At 38.8% G+C, this 19,637-nt stretch overlaps 4 protein-coding genes across 8 annotated transcripts; 2 read left to right on the top strand and 2 right to left on the bottom strand.

Moving 5' to 3' along the window:
• Nucleotides 1-3,010: 3,010 nt before the first annotated feature.
• On the top strand, nucleotides 3,011-4,856 carry LOC108083145 (zinc finger protein 706). Its single transcript, XM_017178827.3, has 3 exons — nucleotides 3,011-3,184; nucleotides 3,581-3,739; nucleotides 4,406-4,856. The coding sequence occupies exons 2-3, from the start codon at nucleotides 3,596-3,598 to the stop codon at nucleotides 4,493-4,495; spliced, it is 234 nt and encodes a 77-aa protein (XP_017034316.1). The 5' UTR covers nucleotides 3,011-3,184; nucleotides 3,581-3,595; the 3' UTR covers nucleotides 4,496-4,856.
• A 2-nt stretch (nucleotides 4,857-4,858) lies between these two features.
• LOC108083144 (CDAN1-interacting nuclease 1) lies at nucleotides 4,859-6,534 on the bottom strand. The gene is made up of 3 exons (XM_017178826.3): nucleotides 6,179-6,534; nucleotides 5,638-6,123; nucleotides 4,859-5,569 (listed from the first exon to the last, which is right to left on the bottom strand). The coding sequence occupies exons 1-3, from the start codon at nucleotides 6,424-6,426 to the stop codon at nucleotides 5,344-5,346; spliced, it is 960 nt and encodes a 319-aa protein (XP_017034315.1). The 5' UTR covers nucleotides 6,427-6,534; the 3' UTR covers nucleotides 4,859-5,343.
• A 1,646-nt stretch (nucleotides 6,535-8,180) lies between these two features.
• dbo (Kelch-like protein diablo) lies at nucleotides 8,181-11,652 on the bottom strand. Of its 5 annotated transcripts, XM_017178771.3 has the most exons (6): nucleotides 11,428-11,652; nucleotides 9,821-10,678; nucleotides 9,065-9,756; nucleotides 8,811-9,000; nucleotides 8,553-8,740; nucleotides 8,181-8,429 (listed from the first exon to the last, which is right to left on the bottom strand). In XM_017178771.3, exons 2-6 carry the CDS (start codon nucleotides 10,619-10,621, stop codon nucleotides 8,405-8,407), a joined length of 1,896 nt encoding a protein of 631 aa, XP_017034260.1. In that variant the 5' UTR covers nucleotides 10,622-10,678; nucleotides 11,428-11,652; the 3' UTR covers nucleotides 8,181-8,404. The 5 variants fall into 5 exon arrangements, with proteins under 5 accessions (XP_017034260.1, XP_017034259.1, XP_070141026.1 ...); XM_017178770.3 differs by having other exon boundaries at nucleotides 8,181-8,740; nucleotides 11,428-11,650; XM_070284925.1 differs by lacking the exon at nucleotides 11,428-11,652 and adding an exon at nucleotides 11,024-11,176 and having other exon boundaries at nucleotides 8,181-8,740.
• A 392-nt stretch (nucleotides 11,653-12,044) lies between these two features.
• DCP2 (decapping protein 2) lies at nucleotides 12,045-19,531 on the top strand. Its single transcript, XM_070285009.1, has 6 exons — nucleotides 12,045-12,204; nucleotides 12,782-12,911; nucleotides 14,254-14,972; nucleotides 15,040-15,258; nucleotides 15,321-16,073; nucleotides 16,182-19,531. Exons 2-6 carry the CDS (start codon nucleotides 12,797-12,799, stop codon nucleotides 16,764-16,766), a joined length of 2,391 nt encoding a protein of 796 aa, XP_070141110.1. The 5' UTR covers nucleotides 12,045-12,204; nucleotides 12,782-12,796; the 3' UTR covers nucleotides 16,767-19,531.
• Nucleotides 19,532-19,637: the final 106 nt, after the last annotated feature.

The raw sequence follows: 19,637 nt of genomic DNA, 5'->3' as shown, positions 1-19,637 counted from the left end.
CCACTCTCAATTCTTGTTCTCTTTGCCGTTTTACTTGTCGGAGCCGGCTTTTTTCAACATTTCTGTTTTTTATACCCTTGCAGGGTATTATAATTTCAGTCAGAAGTTTGCAACGCAGTGAAGGAGACGTTTTCGACCCCATAAAGTATATATATTCTTGATCAGCATCAACAGCCGAGTCGATCTAGCCATGTCCGTCTGTCCGTCTGTCCGTCTGTCCGTCTGTCCGTCCGTCTGTCCGTCTGTCCGTCTGTCCGTCCGTCTGTCCGTTTCTACGCAAACTAGTCCCTCAGTTTTAAAGCTATCTGAATGAAACTTTGCATATAGTCTTCTATATACTCTCACTGCTATATATGTCGGAACGGGCCGGATCGGACGACTATATCATATAGCTGCCATACAAATGTTCGATAAATTTTTAGAAAAAAAATTATAGCTTGGCTGTTTTTCAATATTTTTGCATCATTTTTGAGATATAGCCATTTTATATTATTCCAGAATTTTGGTAAAAATTTTATGAAAATCGGACGACTATATCTTATAGCTGCCATAGGAACGATCAGGAAATGGGAAAAAAAATTATAACTTCGTTGTTTTTCAACGTATTTAAATCTACTCTGAGATATAAGCTTTTTTTATTATTTCAGAATTTTGGTAAAAATTTTATGAAAATCGGACCACTATATCTTATAGCTGCCAAAGGAACAACCGGGAAATTAATCGAAAAAAATTATAACTTCGTTGTTTTTCAACGTATTTTCATCTTCTTTGAGACATGAGCTTTTGGTATTATTTTAGAATTTTGGTAACAATATTATGGAAATCGGACAACTATATCATATAGCTGCCATAGAAGCGATCCGTAGATGTAGAGAAAATGTAAGGCTGGGAATGTAAAACTGTAACTGTCAAACTGTAAACATAATAAATATAGAAAAAATGTTATGAAACTCTGTTTAGTGTCTGTTTTCGGCATTATAATTTACAATATAAATATCAAAACCAATCTGCAAGGGTATACAAACTTCGGCGTGCCGAAGTTAGCTTCCTTTCTTGTTTTTGTTTATATTTGCACACCTAAATTGTTTGCCCGATGTTTGTTTTTATTTCATTATTCAATTAATTGTTTGCATTTTTTTTTTGCAAGTAGCCACTTCGTCTTTATCTTATAAAGCTACAAGGAGATACAAACATTGATCTCACTGCGTGGAACTTGTGGCAATTGTTTGAACTTTTCTCTGTTATTTTCTAGTGCATTGACTGTCGGGCGCAGTCAATGCATAAACTACAATTCCACTTTAATGGAAATTGCATTTCTGCGGGTTAAAGATACAGATACAAAGGTGCAGGCACCTTCTCTTCGACTAGGCTCTCTTTGGCTCTCTTCTCTGGGTAACCATTCTCTTTGCTGTGACACTTTCAGCTCTGGCCAACTTTCGCTTTCATTTCAATGAGAACAAACAATTTCCATGCTAACTAAGCCACGTGCCAACCCCCCGGCCGCCTTCGCCCCCGCATCACCGCCGGAAAATGGCAAAAATGAGATAGGGGTAGTGTGCGAAAGGGAGAGCTAAGCGGATCTCCTTTTATTTGGTTTAAATTGGCATTGTTTATCACATGACATCAAATTAACTGTAATTTAATTTTAAATTTGGGTGTCTAATTAGTCAGTTGGTCAATGAAAAAATTGTATATGAATTCATTCATTCTCTTGAACTTATTGTTTTAAAAAAAAGGTTGAACATTATATAAAAATAGATACATATTAGATATAGGTTTTTTGTACATCTGAATATATGAAATTAAAGCTTATTCCCATCTTTTTAAATACCATACTGTAGGTTTTTTGTTAAATATAATAAATTCTGTTATCCCGAATAATTTAAAGCTATTCATATCGCACATCTATAAAATTGATAATATCGTAATAATAATAACATGATAAATTATAATATATTTAGTCTCAAACTTAAAGTTTAATATAATTTTCTGTAATATTTAAATAAATTCATTTTATTTCACCTATCATATATTTCTTTATTCTGAATTTATTTTTCCAAGCATTAGTAAATAAAAATAAAATAACCGTTATTATATAGAATCTTGTAAATGTAAAAATTTAATATAAATTGAAAATATTTGGTTTAATTCCTTATATTTGTTATACTCTTAACATATATAAAATTAAGTTATATATCTTTTAGGTCTCTTCAGGAGATTTACAAATATTTTACTTGTCTGAAATGTATTTTACACGGCAATACAGGCATACTTTTGAGCGATAATCGTACGATACACTGTACACTGAAAAAAAAGGTATTGTAAAGATCAACACGATTTCGGCGGATTAGGTGAGCCGAAACCTAAAGCTAAAACTCTTTTATAATCTAGATAACTGTGGCCATCGCACGAATTTAAAAATTAAAATGTATTTATTTTTTATTTGTGGAGGTCTGTTAACGAGCCAAATTCTGTAATCGAGAGCATTTCTATGTTAAGTAACATTTTGCTTTGAAATTCAGAGTGACCAAGGAGAAAATACCGAAAAATATCGCGATTTCGATATTTGGGCAAAAAATATCGTTATATTTAGGTTTTGAAACACGCCAGATATAGTGGAAAAATAGCTAAACTGTCAACACTGTCGCTAGCCAGAGAGCCGCTCTCAATTTGGGAATTCCATAAGCAAATTCTGTTAACGCTCTCAATTTGGGAATTCCATAAGCAAATTCTGTTAAACTCTCATTTTAACAGAAAATTCTGTTAAACGCCCGCTCAATTTGGGAAGTCCATAAGCAAAATCTGTTAACGAGCCAAATTCTGTAATCGAGAGCATTTCTATGTTAAGTAACATTTTGCTTTGAAATTCAGAGTGACCAAGGAGAAAATACCGAAAAATATCAAAAAAAAATATCGTGATTTCGATATTTGGGCTAAAAAAATTCACGATATAAATATATCATTTTCAGGCAAAAAATATCGATATATTGATATTTTGATATATTATCAACAACCCTGTCAGAGAAACAAAACTCGACAAATTAATAAATTTTCAAAGCATAACGTGAACTGTTTCGGATATCAAATCAAAAACCTTTCGGCACACCGAGTACCGGAATAAAATCGACAAGGCTGCAACATCCGCATTTAGCATCGGCGCCCACAACTAAATTGACTTAATTAGGTGAGAAATGTGAATAAGGGGGAGAACGTGGTCGCTCGCAGAGCCACATTTTCATTTTTTGCGGGGGTGAAATGTTGTAGTTGTTAGAGTACAGTGTCGTGTCACGTTGGGTTTTTGCTATTTACGATCGACGGTGGATCGAAAACGCGTTTCCTGTGAAGATAATCTATCCAGCAGCTGCTGCTGGGGCCTTTGTGTGTGTGTGTGTGCGGGTGAGAAGGTGAAAGTAACTGCGCTTCTGCTGCTGTTACCCCCGCCTCTACCTTTTGTCTTTGTTGCAAATCCCGTTTGAAGCCCAACAAAAACAACAACAAACAAAACGTACACCGTTGATTAATGGAGATTATTGCGCAAATTCCACTTAAACTTGCACTTTTATTTGTTTTGGTTACACAGCAACTACTAAGAGCCATGGCACGCGGGCACCAGAAGATCCAATCGCAGGCGAAGACCGCCGAGAAGCAGGCCAAGATGAAGAAGCAGCAGGGCCACAGCGCCAACGACCAAAAGAAGGCCGCCCAGAAGGCTCTCGTCCATGTCTGTGCCGTGTGCAAGGTAAGATAATAGGCCAGAGCTAAGCTAAGTTGATAGAAGTAGAGTATGTCTAAAAACCTTGGTTTATCTTATACATTTAAAGAACTTTTCCATGTCCACCTTTTTATGTCACTTGTCAAAATTACAACTTAAAAAAGTTACTTTCTTAACTCTAACCTCTTTTGAAAGGCATATCTTTTAAGTAATACTTGCAAAATTAATTCAAATTATCATTTTTATGTGCCTTTCTTACAACTTTTGCTAGTAATATACAATTGTTGGTTCGTAATATTGAAAAACCTATTTATCAACAATTACCTTATACAAGTTTAAGCTAAAACTAAAATGTTGGCCAGCTAAAATATTTCTTTAGTTAGAAAGCAGGTAATTGTCTTTCATAACTAACGAAAGCTAAAGCAATTTATTAAAACTGAAATCAAGTATTATTGATAAGCAGCTCTAGTCTAGTCCAATAGAACTCAGTAAGAATAGTTAATATCTTATCAAGGTTGCTAAATTTGTATAGATTTGAAGGCTTATTAGAAACCAAGAATGACAGAAAATATAACTATCTTAATACTGTTCGGTAAATCGGTAAATTTAAATCAATTTCTCGATATAACATATAAAAAGGAGGCTTTCCTATAACCCAAAATATTAAACCAAAAAATCCTCTCTATATTTCAGTCACAAATGCCCGACCCTAAGACATATAAGCAGCATTTCGAGAACAAGCATCCCAAGAACGACATGCCCGAGGAGCTTAAGGACGTCTGATGGCCGACCTTGCCCTACGCTTACACTTTAATGGATATATCAAGCTGAACGGAGATCGTCGGAGTTGCCTACCAAGTACGAAACCTTTGCAACAATAAGTTTACACCAGCCCAAAAACAAGAACAGCAACAATCAAGCCGAAGGAGGGGTGGATAACAACAGAAAAAGAAAATAAGAATAATTATATAATTGCCAATGCAAAATCGCAGCTGAATTTTTTGTCTACACACACTGCTGACTTTTGGTTTTGGTTTTAGTTTTATACACAAAAAAACAAAACATTGAAATTAACACAGTATGCAATTGTTCGATGAAATGGCCACACAATACAAAGCAACTTTACCGCATAGCATCATAAAAATGTTTTTCATTTCCAAGTTTTTTTTTATTATTATCAGCTAGCCCATCCAACGACAAGAAGAGACATTAACAATAATTACGACTCTCTCGCTGCTCTGTTTTGATATTTGATTTGGTTTTCTTTTTGAAACAACGATTATTACAAGATTTTATAGTTTTATATACGATTTTTGTGAAAGAAAACCAATGTTTTTTGTACTATATAAACAATTGAGTAAATCATGTACATGAGAATTTATAAATACAATAAAAAGAGAAAAAAAAACTGTTTAAAAAAAATGTAACTGGTTTTGTCTTAAAATCTATTGTTAAAATGCAAGGCATTTTGTCATTCCAATAATTGTATTAACAATAATAATTACAAATATGAGAGTTCATCTTGTTTTTCATGTACAAAAGCACATATCGTTCAATTGGTAAAAAATATTACTTAGAGCGAAATATAGGACTATTTCCTGTGTCTCCGAATTCGTTTAATTTTTCTGCTTTTATGAGGATTTCGTGAGTTCATTGTCAGGATTTGCTGTTTGTTTGAATTCCCCTTTCGTTGCTCCAGTTTCAGCTGGCGGGGATTCCCCTTGTGTAATCTGCATAAATACCAAATCCTCTTTGGCAGGAAAATCAGCCAGAACTGTGATACCTATGTTATTATCCGGCAGGTGGGGCGTCTCCTCGTGATAGCCAAACCAATAGATGATGAGGCCAGGACCAAAGCTGTGGAGAAATTATTTTATTATTAATATTAAGGAAAAATTCGTTGGGAAACCCAATTAAATCCTTACCGATTGCAGTAGCTATGCAACTGCTGTTGAATGTTGAACTTGTGGCCCTTGGTATCCCCAAAATTGGCCTTGCTCTCAATCCAATTTATCACCGAGCCTTTGTAGAGAAATGGCAGTATCATCTTAATATCCGGCGTCTTGTCATAACCCATGCGCCGCAGATCATGTTCATCGTAAAAATGTATACCCGCCTCCTTGGCCAGCTCCTTGAGCTTCAGTTCATATTCCTCGCCTATTATGCGGCGACGCAGATCCGTAATGGGTCCCTCCTGATTGTCGCTTATCATGCACTGCTGGACATTGGCCGCCAGCCTAGGGTCCTCGATGAGATGCGGATGCTTGAGCATTCGTGAGATGTGCGATCTGTGTTTCAGCTTGTACTTTTCTTGTAGCAGCGTCCGGCAAAGGGCAATGGGATTTATTCCCTCGGCACAGGCCATTTGGATTAGGAGATCGTTGTCATAAAGTTCTTTCTGATCCTCGTAACTAAAAAAGAAAACTGTGTTCAAAATGGAAAGATTCACTTGAGGAGAATCCTTACGCCTTCAGCAGCTTCTTGCCACGATGATCGTTCTTCCAGTGCTGACCTCGCGACCGGTTAAAGAGCTCCGACTGGAGGATACAGGTCAGAGCCATCGGTTCGACTTCCTTGAAGAAGCGATTTCGCAGCTCGTATTCGCAGTCGATAGCCAGGCCATGGTAACCATTGATGAACTGGCAAATCCGCATGTATTCCACACTGCCCAGGATCTTTCTCGGCGCCGGCACATCCCCGCCAGCTTGGGACATTTTTTGTTTAAAGCCAGAAATCTTATAAAAAGTGCTATTAACAAGAAAAGGGAAAGAGCGCCAGAATGAACAGCTGAGCGGTGACTGCTAGTCGATTGTACACTCTCATCGATTAAGTTATCGATTGTTTTAGGGATGAGCACGTGATTTGAAAACTAAAAGTAATAATATGAAAATAGGTTTTGGAAAAAAATACATTAAAAAAGTGAAATAAAAACAATAAGTAATAAAATTAATTGATACGCTTAAATATTTTTATACAAATATTACATAGGTTAAAAATAAAGTTTAAAATAAGTAGATTAAATTGTAAAAGATTACTTCATAAGCAGGACAGTAAAATTGTACATCCTTAAAAGATTTGTAGAATTTTCAGTGCACTGCAAAAAATTATTTTCAAAATTTATTTCAATACACCCACTTAACTCTTCTTTAAAACTCAGTTTTGTTTTAGTTTAGATATATTTTTATTTTTATTACTTGTATATCCTTAAACCTAGCACGGGTTTACTTACGATCCACTTTCACATTGTTAACACTTTTTTTCTATTCCTTTTTTGCGTTATGCAAGTTGTTTTTGTTTTCCAATCAATATATAACTACAAATTGTTATTGTTTATTAGTGTGTGGTATGCGGATATTTTTTTGTCTGGGTTTATGCAAGTGTGTGCTCGACCATTAACTTAATACTAGAATATAAATAAGCTTGGTTTTTTGTTTTCTTCGTAAATGCTATTCTTATTTATCATTTGGAAGCAAAGTTCATTCATCCCTTTTGCTCGGTTTAATAACAACAGTGTCTAAGAATAAACTAAATGAGATACAGAAGCGTACAATAAATAATAATAATAATTTGGAAAATAAATAATAATATAAGAATGTTGTTTAGCTGTCAAAAGGCAACAAACAAAAGAGGAGCGGTTAATGAGGGAGTATTTCCTCAAAAAAAAATTGTATTTTGAGGACAAAAAACTTCATTCAACAATAATTAATATTTTTAAAACGTTGGGGACCCCTTTTTTTTTGAGGGATTCAGCGCTGGCTTACCATCTACGAGTAACAATATTAAAAGGTAAAGGCTTATGTATTGATCTTACGTCTAAGGCGTAGACTTTAGGTGTAATTATTAATTTTACTATTTTGAAATGTGTTTTTTTTTGGGCTAACTCCTAACGTTCTTCTTTGTAATATATATTCTTTTACCTTGTATTTTTATTTAAGCTTGACAAGCTGAACACCCCTGTAATATTAGGGCTCACTTAAACTGACCATACTATTTCTTTTCGAAGACATTTGCCATTTGATCAATTTCAAATAATAAATACAGTTAAGTCAAAGACATAATAATAAAAAGATGCATAACGTACATTATAGAATTTAAATGTATCTTTTTATTACAAGGTCTTTGATTGAGTTGGAGTTGGTCGATCGAAATATTGCACCATCTAATCTCGGACGCACTTTCTTTAGTTATTTCTTAGGTCTAATTATATTTGTAATACCAATTTTGTTACTTGACTCTAGAGCTCATGGTTTTAAGATTTACAATAAATCGAATTCGTTTCTATATTTAATATTTGATTCTGTTTTGTTTTTCGTTTTTGTTTTTTTTTTTTTTTCGAGAGAAGGCATGGGTTATGAGCTAGCGATTTCCACGAAATACAGAGCCAGCAACATCTAGATATTATTTTGTGTATAAATAATTGCTGTATAATCTTATATAATTACGTACAAAGTGAGGAGTGAGATGGGGATGAACAGAAGAGGGGGCAATGCTGACTTTAATACTATTTTCTTTTTGTCTAACAAACGCGGTCAATAAACAATTAACAATTAATACATTCCGATTTTATATACTGCTAGACAACGCCGGGGAGAGGGGAGATTAGATTTGGCTTCGATTTGCGGATATATATTGTTAGTAGAAATGCGGCGGCGGCAACGTTTGCGAGGGCAACGTCGTCGGCTGCTGCTCCCATCAGACAACAGAATCCTTGCGTATCCTGGGCATTTGTTAGCATGTTTTTTTTATGGGATGAAGAGATGGAGACAAAACAACAACAGAATGGTTAGTGGATGGAGATTAGGTTGAGGGAATAGAGTGATGCTTAAAACTGCTTTCGCACCACATATAGTTCTCAGTCTGAGGTGCCCGCATGACGCCCACACCGCCGCCCAGCCGGCGATAGTTCATGCAGCCGCACAATCGCCATTGGTTCGTCTCCGGGTCATACACTTCAATGGTCTTTAGATAGGCTGACCCATCAAAGCCTCCCACCGCATATAGCTGACCATTTACAACGGCCAGGCCCACCTGAAAGGGGATACAATTTATAGGTTATAATACTTTAAGCTGCTATAACTTTAAGCGAATGTCAACTCACCCCGCTGCGGCGCGAGGTCATGGCCACGATGGGGCTCCAGGTGTTGGTCAGTGGATTGTAGCGTTCGGCGGACGAGAGCTCCATGCAATCGTCTCGCCCGCCTACGGCATAAATGTAATTGTTGAACACGGCACAGCCCAGGTGTTTGCGCCGCGTCGACATCGGACTAACGGCCACCCATTTGTTGTGTCTACAAAAGCAAATTTTAAAATCAATTTAAGGTTTCAACAGTGCTTAATTTTAAGTCTACAAACCTGGGATCGTATCGCTCCACGGTGTTTAGCGGACACTGGCCATCGGAACCACCTATGGCATAGAGGAAGCCACCCAGAACGGCCACGGCTACACCCAATCGACGTGTGGTCATCGGTGCCACCTTAGACCACTTGTTCTCCTTGGGATCGTAACGCTCCACGTGATTCAGACATTGGACGCCATCCTGGCCGCCCACCGCATACAGAAAGCCATCGAGCACTGCCACACCGACGCTAGTGCGGCAGGAAGTGGTTGGCGCCACATCGCAGGACCATTGATTCGTTTGCGGATCATAACGCTCGATGCTGTTCAGGTAACTCTGCCCATCGTGGCCTCCCACTGCGTACAGCAGATCATTAAGGACGGCCACACCCACGCCGCAGCGACGTTTGCTCATGGGCGCAACCATTTTCCAGTCATTGGTCTGAGGATCAAATCGCTCCACAGAGGCGATGGCATCGCCGGAGCACCATCCGCCCACGGCGAACAGCACTTCGCCGCGACGCGTCGGTTTGCGGGGTCGAGTACGTGGGCCCTGCATTAGCGGCCGCTCCTGCGGCAGCAGGAGGTAGTTCTTGGCCTCATCCACCAGATCCCGGCAAGCCTCATCGCTGCGCACCAGGAGATCGGAGCCCACAGTTCCGACAAGGAACTTCGGAGAGAGTAGGGGCAGACGGACGTGTTGAAGGACCTTGAATAACATAATTATAATGTCATTAATTTAAAATTGTAGATAATAGATAATATCGCTTTACCTGTGCCAGGTGCTGTCGCCTCTCAGCGACATTATACTTCAGCCAGGACATGACCGCATTGAAGACCTGCTCCTCGGAACGCACGTTTAGCTCGTCGCTGCAGATGATGTCCACCAGCTGGCCAACTGGCAGCAGCAGAAACTCCTCGCTTTCCATCACCTCTTGGAAGTTGTGCTGCGTGAACTTGTCGGCGATCCGCAGAAGCTCGCGGCAGGAGTGTGTGTCGGCAAAGGCGCGAATGCCCAGGCAATTGGTGGGGTCCAGCTGCCGCTTGAGGAACTCGCAGCATATGTCCTGTATCTCCACCAATTGCAGCAGGCAGGCGGCTGGCAGGAGTGTTTGGACATTCGATTCCTCGACAATAATGTGGGCGGTGTAGCAAAAATCAATGAGCAGCTCCATGGCATTCTCGTCGATGTCACGTATGGTGACCTCTGTCTGGCGCGACTCTTCCAGCTCCCCGGTGAACATGGCACAGAAGTAGGAGCTGCAGGCTGACAATATCACTCGATGGGCGAATATCTTTCGCCCGCCCACGTTAAGCACGACGTCGCAGAGCTCCCGATGACGCCGCAGCATGTTGAGTTCCGTGAGTGTAACCTTCGGGTGCTTTTCGGAAGTGTGCGAGAGGCGGGCGGGCGACGGTGGTCGGTCAAGGCCTGTGGAACCGCCGGAGGAGCCGCCGCCGCCGGCTGTGGAGTTAATGCCCGTTCCGCCCGTGATGGTGGGACCCCCGTTCCCGCCACCGGCACCGCCGCCCACACCGCCAGCGCCACCGGTGGAGCCCGGCAGGTCGCCCATTCTGTTCGCTGCTAAGCGCAGCGGGCCGGAAGCAACCCAACCCCACACGGCGTCTATCTGAGGGAATAAAATGGAGAACTGTTACAACAATTATAGGAAAATATTCAAAAATAGCAATGAATTGAATTCATCATGTTAGGTAAACTTCATTACCAAATTATGAGATTAAAGCGATTGGGAAATCAGGCCAAAAATAAATTTTTAAATTTTCAGAAGTGGATAAAAACATAAGAAAACGTTGGACTTATGTATATGGATATACACATGGTTTAATTGTTTTTGAGAGGTAGTTTTGATTAAACTCCCTTTTTTGGCGCTGGTGCAAACAATTTCGATTAATTTCCTTTTCCTCCACCAACTTTAGTACCGCCCACACACAGACACGCTATGTAACACACGCACATTCACTTGTACTCAAGAACACCCATAGACTTTGGGGTGGACCTATAGTTAGGCTTAAATCTCCCCTAAATGTGGATAAGTCCGATATATGTAAATATTTAAATAAACTTCAATTAATAATTTTCAATAAGAATTTCAGTTTCAATTCCGTTTCAATTTTAATAAAAACTGAATAGGCCAAGTAATCGCAGCCATTCGGTAAGTATTCAAAGTATAAAGGTTACTCTGAAAGTACGCGTATGGGTAGGTAATATTTTAAAAACGGAGTTATTCTGGGGTTTTTAGGCCAATTTGGGCGGATTAAGGTACACATTAAATTTTACAAGCAATCAGGTCCACCTTAACACGGAAAAACACACACACACTCGCGTAGATTTATGCAGATGTGATGTAGGTGTCCCAACCTTTGCGTCTCTGTTCTCCACGGATACAAAGCACGTCCACGGCCAGCTGCAGGCGGAAAATTTCGAAAATGCAATCTTGCTGCTGGCTTAGGGCGACCACATCGAAGATTTTCCTTGCGCCAAATGCACTTTTTTGCAGGGAAAACTCGGTTTTTTGTGGCCTGGAAAAGTCGAAACACACGGTACGAAGGTATTCAGCGTGACCATACCTGTACCGTCTAAACATACCACGAGGTTCTGCACAAAAATACTAGATTTGGTGTTTCGTTCCTGAAATAAATTCTATAATTATATATAAATATTTAACTGACCGTAAATTAATTTAATTTTTTTTTTATGAAAAATTGATTTAAATTACTTTAAAACCGAAGGAAAAGCAACTTCTGCTCGCCGGATCATTAAGAATCAAATATAATAAATATAAATAATAAAACTAAGTCATTGACTTGACAATAAATATATAAAATAATACAATTTTAAGGCTATAGGCTAGTTTAAACTTCAATAATCTTCCATTTTTATTATTCTGTAGTTAGCCTAAAATAAGCTAGACTGGCAGCACTGCAATTTGCTGGTATTTTAACTGGTAATTTAACTGAAATGGCCACACTGTACACAGAGTTTTCTATACGCGACGCTGACGAAGAGGAAGAAATTTTCCAGAAGTTGCAAGGCCCATAAATAGTGCAAAATAGTTACTAAATTTAAGTTCAAAGTGTAAATAGATATTAATCGGATCGCGACAATCTCTTGGGCAGCGAATTCGAAAGTGGAAAAGTACGTGGATACGATAAGAAAATATATCGCGAGTGTGAGACTGTGTGCGTGCGTACTAAAGTGGAGCGCACACCGTGGATGGCTCTCCACAACAATACAACAGCAACAATAAACACAGCAATAGCAACAACACAAATAACAAATGCAGAAAATGTTGAGAAAATCACAGAGAGAGCGAAAGGCGAGAGAACAATAGCGAAAGCGTTAGAATGTAAAGCAATCGAAGCATTAAATAGAGTACAAGTACAGCAATTGCATTGGAAAATCAAATTCGTGCGACAAAAGCGGACGATTGCAGAAATTTTCGAAACTTGGCAGCCATATTTACTACAAAAACAACGCCGTTGTAAAAATACGTGACAAAACGCTACACACGTTCATACACCCACACACTCTCATACGCCAACCAGCACACAAACACACGCGCGTATTGAAGGAAAAGAAAACGAACGAGGGGATAGAGCGGGAGAAGAGGAGAAAGAGAGACGCGAACGACGTGAATTAACAAACAAACAAATATTTTTGCGAAAAAGACAAACACAAAAAATTCAATAAAGTGTATTACATAAACAAACAGAGCGTCTTCGATATTATGGAAATTGCGCCACTGATAAATAACGCCGTTGCTGTCGTCACAGCCTCTGCCGCCGTCGCCGCCTCTGCCTCTGCTTCGACCAACGGCGGCAGCAGCAAGGAGAATGATAACGGTAAAGCGGGGCTCCATAGAATGATAAGAAAAGCGCTGGAATGGATCCACAATAAACAATATAATATTTATTTACATATTAGTCTACAGTGGGAATTTCCTACTACGCATATTTATTGAACCCTAAAAGCCCCTAATATATCTTCTACCCCACTCACTTCAAATGTCAATATTTATGTTAGTTTTTTTCATTATGGATGAAAATACAGGCTTTTTTTTTTAAGATTAGTAATCTTTAAGGTAAAGGAAACAGGTATTTCTTTATATTAGGAACAAAATTTTAAATATTTTTTTTATTTTTTCAATTAATACAATCAAGTTGAAGGAGGCCATTAGGACTTATATATTTGTTTGTAGATTAAAGTGTTAACTAGTTTTGTGAGTGACTTTATTTACTTTACTGAAGCCTTACTGTACCGTAGTGCCATCGTTGCACCAACACACGCCCACACTAGCGAATGTACGCGTACATGTGTGTGCATGTTGCAACACTTTTCAGCTGAGGTCGCTGAACTGCGTCGTGTTTTTTTTTTCTAAAGTGTTTTTAGAGGCCAAGCGAACGGCATAGTAATAGTAGTTTGTGCCTTTTGTCTAGATATTTGCCATTTGTTGTTGCGCAATTGGCAACAGCGCAGATCATTGGCCAGGCAGGCAGGCGACCGTCCAACGATAACGATTACTCAGCAGTTCGCCAAGGTGCTCCAATAGCATTTTCCTCAAATACGTAGACAACCTGGCAACAACTAAGACAATGTATTATTTTTAGCCACTTACAGTTGGAGCTTATCAAGTACATGGGTGTTAACTATTTAGGATAAAACCATAATTCCAATAAATTGGTCTAAGAGATTTAAGTATTGTTTAGCAGTTTTTACCTACATATTTATTATCCTCTAAAAAATTCAATAATAATTGAGGCAAAATAAATAACAAATAACTGATTAAATTTAAATAATCGTTGCAAAGCTAATTTTTTTTTGTTTGATTTTATTTTTAAACAATAAACTTTCATGGACATTGACAACAAATGCAATGACTTCAAAGAAGGTCAGGCATAAAAATATGAATATTTTACCTTCATTTTCGCGTTCAAATTACTTTGGCATAGAGATATATTCAAGTGGAAAATAGTCATAAATTATATTTTACCTTGGCCATTTTTGAGTGGCTTTGACTCCATCCAAGGTCATGGAAAAAGTGAAATCAGACAAGGAATAGATAGATATCTTTCAGCAGTTTTTCGCAGCTCCATTACCTCAGGCTATTTTTTATTTTTCTTTTTTTATTTTACTATCAGTTTCTTGGTGTCACTTGCTTATCTCTGTTTGCTTTTCTATTTCAAGTCAACAATCTGGCGCTGCTCGCTTCGTTGACTTTACAGAAAGTGCTGAATATCAACAATAACAATACCCCGCACAACAACAATCACAACCACAACAACAACAGCAATATCAACAGGCAACTCGAGCAACAAAAACAGCAGAAACTACGACGAAACCTCGATAATAAGAGCGAGAATGATGTATTGAATCAATTGCTTAAAACTGGAGCTGTTTTCACCAAAACCGCCACGCCCACGGCGCCCATAGCCATTGAGAAGAGGAAGGTATCGCAACAGCAAAATCAATATGGCCAGCAGCAAAATAATCAGCAGCAACAGCAATTCAGCGCACAGAAGCAACGTCTCAACTCATCCATATCATCGACCCACTCATCGACATCGACCAACTCCTCGTACGGCAGCAGCTCCTCGGAAGATGCGGCAGCCACATCAGCAACTTCAGCGAGTTTGGCAACATCCAGAACAACCAACACGAAGGCGTCCAGCATTAAATTGCCAGAGAAATCAAAAATTCCGTCCGATATACTTGATGATCTGGCCAGTCGGTTCATAATCAATGTACCGGACATGGAACTAAATAATTTAATTCGAATCTGTTTCCAAGTGGAGCTGGCCCATTGGTTTTACTTGGATTTCTTTTGTGCCCCCGAAGAGGGCGGCGAGGTCCAGCGAAAGTTGCCAACGGTTGGCATCAAGCAGTTTGCCATGCAGTTGTTCCAAGTGAGTCCTAGGCCCAGAGCTCAACATTCTCTTGATCTAAATTCACCGCACATGTATTTCCCACCAGCACATTCCCTTTTTGAACAAGCACCATGGCACCGTGGATCAAATTCTGGACGAGTGGAAGAACTACAAGCTGTCGGTGCCCACATATGGAGCTATTTTGGTATCCGAGGACCACAATTATTGCTTGCTAGTGCAGTCCTACTTTGCTCGCAACTCCTGGGGCTTTCCCAAGGGCAAGATAAATGAGAACGAGGATCCGGCACACTGTGCTACAAGAGAGGTGAGTCAGAAATTAAATATTTAACTAATTGTATTTAATAAAAAATTCGTTGGCTTACACAGGTTTATGAGGAGACCGGGTTCGATATTACGGACAACATCGATGCCAATGACTACATTGAGGCTTTCATCAACTACCAGTACACGCGGCTGTACGTGGTGCGCAACATACCGCTGGACACGCCGTTCGCACCCCGCACCCGCAACGAGATCAAATGCTGCGACTGGTTCCGTATCGATTCTCTGCCGGTGAACAAGAACGATGCCATATCGAAGGCCAAGCTGGGCAAGAATTCCAACTCCTTCTTCATGATCATACCGTTTGTGAAGCGCCTGAAGAAGTGGGTGAACGATCGCAAGGCTGGCATCGAGCCGCATCGTCGCAAATGCTCTGGCCAGCACTCTCCGAAAGCCGCATCGCCCACAAATCTGAATGGCAGCGGCGGCAGCTGCTGCAAGAAGGATGCGGCAGCGAAGGGGAATGCATCGCGTCGCCAGCGACACAAGTCTATGGGCGATTTGGACGGTGTCAAGTTGAATAATCTCAATGGCAAGGCAGTGGCTCCGGGTACGGGGCCAGCAGCAGCTCCCGCCACAGTTGCCGTAGCCATCAACTCAATGAATATTTGCAATAGCAATGGGAAACGCAATAAACAAAATGCGGCTGCGGGCAGCAATCAAACAACGCCACTAACAACAACAGGGACGGGCTCAAATGGAGCCGGAGGAGGAGGAGGTGTCACAATTTCCTCGAAGCGTCAGCTGTTTCATAGCCAAAGTCAGAACGATGCACAGCAGTCGGCAAGCACAGAAAAGGTGAGAATTTAAAGAGTTTTTTAACATTACATTCGGACATTTTTAGCCTAATTTATTTTTTTATTTATTCTTTTATTTAATTCTAATATTCTTTTTTTTTTTTGACAGATTGTCAGCTCTTTTGATTTGATACGCAAGGAGAAGCAGCTACAACAGAAGGCAGCCAAGGCACTGAAGCAGCAGCAACAACAAATCCAGCAGCAGCAGATGCAGCAGCAGCATCAGCAACGATCACGCACCAAATCCCAGAGTGATAAGCAGCCGCCTGTAAGGATCTTGGGCCAGCAACCACAGCAAACCACAACTGGCGTGGATTTGATAGCAATGCTATCGGCCGCAGCAGCAGCAGCAGCTCAAAAGACACCAAAGACCGAGCAGCAGCAGCAGCAGCAGTCGCAGCAACGACCAAGACCAGCCTCAGTGTCGCTGAACTTTGGCGAAGTAAGAGCAGCACCAAACGCTGCCGATGCCCAAGGCGATATGCACAAGCTGCAGCGCATGGCTTCGGGCACAAATTTAAGGATTCTGAAGCGGGCACAGTCGCAGCAACCGCAGCAGCAGCAGCAGCAGCATCAGAATCTGATCCAGCAACAGCAGCAGCCTCAGCTGGGCGGCGTTGACTTTACGCCCAATTTCAATTCGTGGACAAATTTCTCATTCACCAAGAACTTTATAGCAAATGTGTTTTGCTAAAAACCTTTTATTTCTTTTCGAGTCAAACCAAACGCTTCCCTTTCAAATTCTCAAGTGATGCAAAAGCAAAGGTTATGGGGGGAAGCACTCTCTGTGCGCATTAGGGAACCGAATGAAACTTTGGAGACTTGCCAATGAAAATGAAATCATGCCGAATTGCATTTAAAGGTTTAATTAAACACTACAACAACTACCAACACTTGATAGACCATTAATCGTGTCTAGTCCTAGGCTTTGGAGACTACATATATATTGTATAAAAGTTAAGCTTCCTGATCTCTAAACTGGAGATTTGACTTTTTTCCCCCCCAACACATATTCTTAAAAAATCGATGAGACATTTTTTAATACGAAAAACGAAAACGATAAAGCGATTTTCATACCAAAAAATAACGCGAGTCTTCCGCTCAGCACAGCACCTGTAAAGTAATATTTTGTATAAACACTGAAAACCAACAAGGTTCAACTTTAAGATCAAAGTGAGAACACGAACAGAGATTGAGTAATAATAATGCTAGAATTCTTTCGGTATTAATAAAAGTGTTTATTATCGCGCCGTTTAAACGTATTTTTAGAGCAAAAAAAAACCCAACAAACTAAATCTAAACTTAACTTAAAGCGTAGCTTTAACACAAGGCCCGAAAACAGATTGTTTGGTAGCCTTTCTGCGGGCCAAGATGAGATGGAAAATTTTCAGGGCCGTTTTACTTACTGCCCGCCCCCCACCTACGAATGATAGAATGAGGAGAACGAGAGATGTGTAAGAGAGAATACAAAATAATAACAATGTAAATAATTAAATTGTGATATAGTGTATTTCTTAGCACAATTGTGATCTTAACAAAAAACAAAAAAAGAAAACGGCTGGCAACTACAAACAAAACTTTTATAAGCAAAAAAACAACAACATTTTAATCAATCGAAACATTAAAAATAAAATAAAAATGTCCCGAAAACTGAGACCCAATATCAGGCATATCTTCAGCAGCAGAAACATTAGAGATAACCAAAACATTTAACGAATTTAAATTAGTTTAAAATTGAAATTGAAATTGCCTAAAAATGATAATGATTTATATGTAGAGAAAAGGTATTTGAGCGATTTGTAAATTTTACGATAAACCAGACGGAATGAGTACGTATATATATTTTTGTGAGCCACTAGTGCGTAAGGAAGAGCCTTTAAGAAATGTTAAGTCTTTTGATAGAACTCCTTAAGGATGTTTTTCTACCAAGCCAAGTTTCCTATAATTCGTAAGCATGTCGCGTTTTCTGCTGTGTAGTCTCCAATGTTTCCAGCAAAGTCTCCAAAACAGAGTTGCCCTTTTAGCGTATATTGTACTATGTATATCTTAAGCCTAAGCAAGGAAAGGCAAGGTCTCCAAAGAAATCAAGAGAGGTTACCCCTGTAACTTTGTCTTTTTGCATTCAATTCGATCATGTTTAATATCAATCAAATTTAGATGATGAAATTTGCATTTGCATTTGCTTTAAATCTTTTACTACTGACCTTTAAAGCTTTTTGAAAAGCCATATTAATTTTTATGTTACAAAATAACTGAACTTAAAATTTGTTTTAAACATTTCTCTTTTAATTTGGATTCGGATTACTTTCTATTTTTTAAACAAACTTATTTTAGGAAACTTTAATCCGTTTCCCACCCCTGCGTCAGACAAATGTCCAACGAAATTGACAATACATTTGGAACCAATTCTAATCCGTTAACTCTTCAGCTCTTTTACTTTAACTTTTAATTTCCTTTGACATTTGTCTGTGCCAAATAAACAACAACAACAAAGAAACATCAAACTTATCCAGCAAGCAATGAATATCAAATTAAGAACAAGAACAGCATTGTTACAGCTTAATACAAAATTAAACCCAAAACAATATATTGTACAATTTTGTTAAGAACAAAAGGAAATCAAAAAACGAAACCAAAATTAAATCAAAACCGATGCCTAATCTGTTGAATCCTTAGCTCTCCAACCCCGAAAATACAATATTAGAGTTCATTATTTACTCTTTCGCCAATCACACACCAAAGACCTTATAATAACAAGATGCATAACGGCCATAAAATTAAATTGTCTTCTCAAATACAAGAATTGGGTTTTAAAGAACAGAGCCTGGTTTGAGCACGAATAATTCGAGTACAGAAAAATCGTATTGCGTTACTCATCTTGTTATTATAACTTCTTTTGCATACACCCATAGACATAGCAATACATCAATTACGTTGGTAATAAGCGGGCTCCTGTAACCATCGACACAAATAAGTTAATTTAAGTGAACTTTGGATGCGATTCAAATCTTGCCATCAGTTGAATGTCCAAATACTCGTTCCAAACTACAAATTTGCTATGCATTTTAATCATTGTATCCCAAAAAAACAAAACATAATGTGAAATCTGTCAACACGTCCACAAACTAAGAAAAATATGGGTTGAATCTGCACAAGAATAGATTTGCTCAAAATTTCCAAAAAAAACAAACCAAAAATATTGGAAATCCTGCGGAAATTAAAGCAAATTAGCAGGTTGAGTAAATCTATTCTGTAGTGGCAGTAATCATAAAATATCAAAAATACAATTTGTAGAATTTAATGCCAAAACAAAAACTTAACTCTCTCCAATCATGAACAACAATTGTAGCGTAATAATTATCAGATGAATATAGTTTCTGGCAAACAAAATATATATTTCCATTATTTTCAGTCCCCAAAAATTCCGGCAATAAATTGATGTACCCCCAGTTTTAATGAGTAATTTGTATTATTTTGGGAATTGTGGGTAAAAAAGAAGATCCCTAAAGATTAATTGATCAAATATCGATCAATTTTGAATTAATATCTATATTTCTCTTTATAT

The sequence above is a fragment of the Drosophila kikkawai genome, chromosome 3L (genome assembly GCF_030179895.1).
Source record: "Drosophila kikkawai strain 14028-0561.14 chromosome 3L, DkikHiC1v2, whole genome shotgun sequence".
Lineage (NCBI taxonomy): Eukaryota > Metazoa > Arthropoda > Insecta > Diptera > Drosophilidae > Drosophila > Drosophila kikkawai.
Note: the sequence above shows the minus strand (reverse complement) of the source record. Positions and strands in the feature narration are given on the sequence as shown.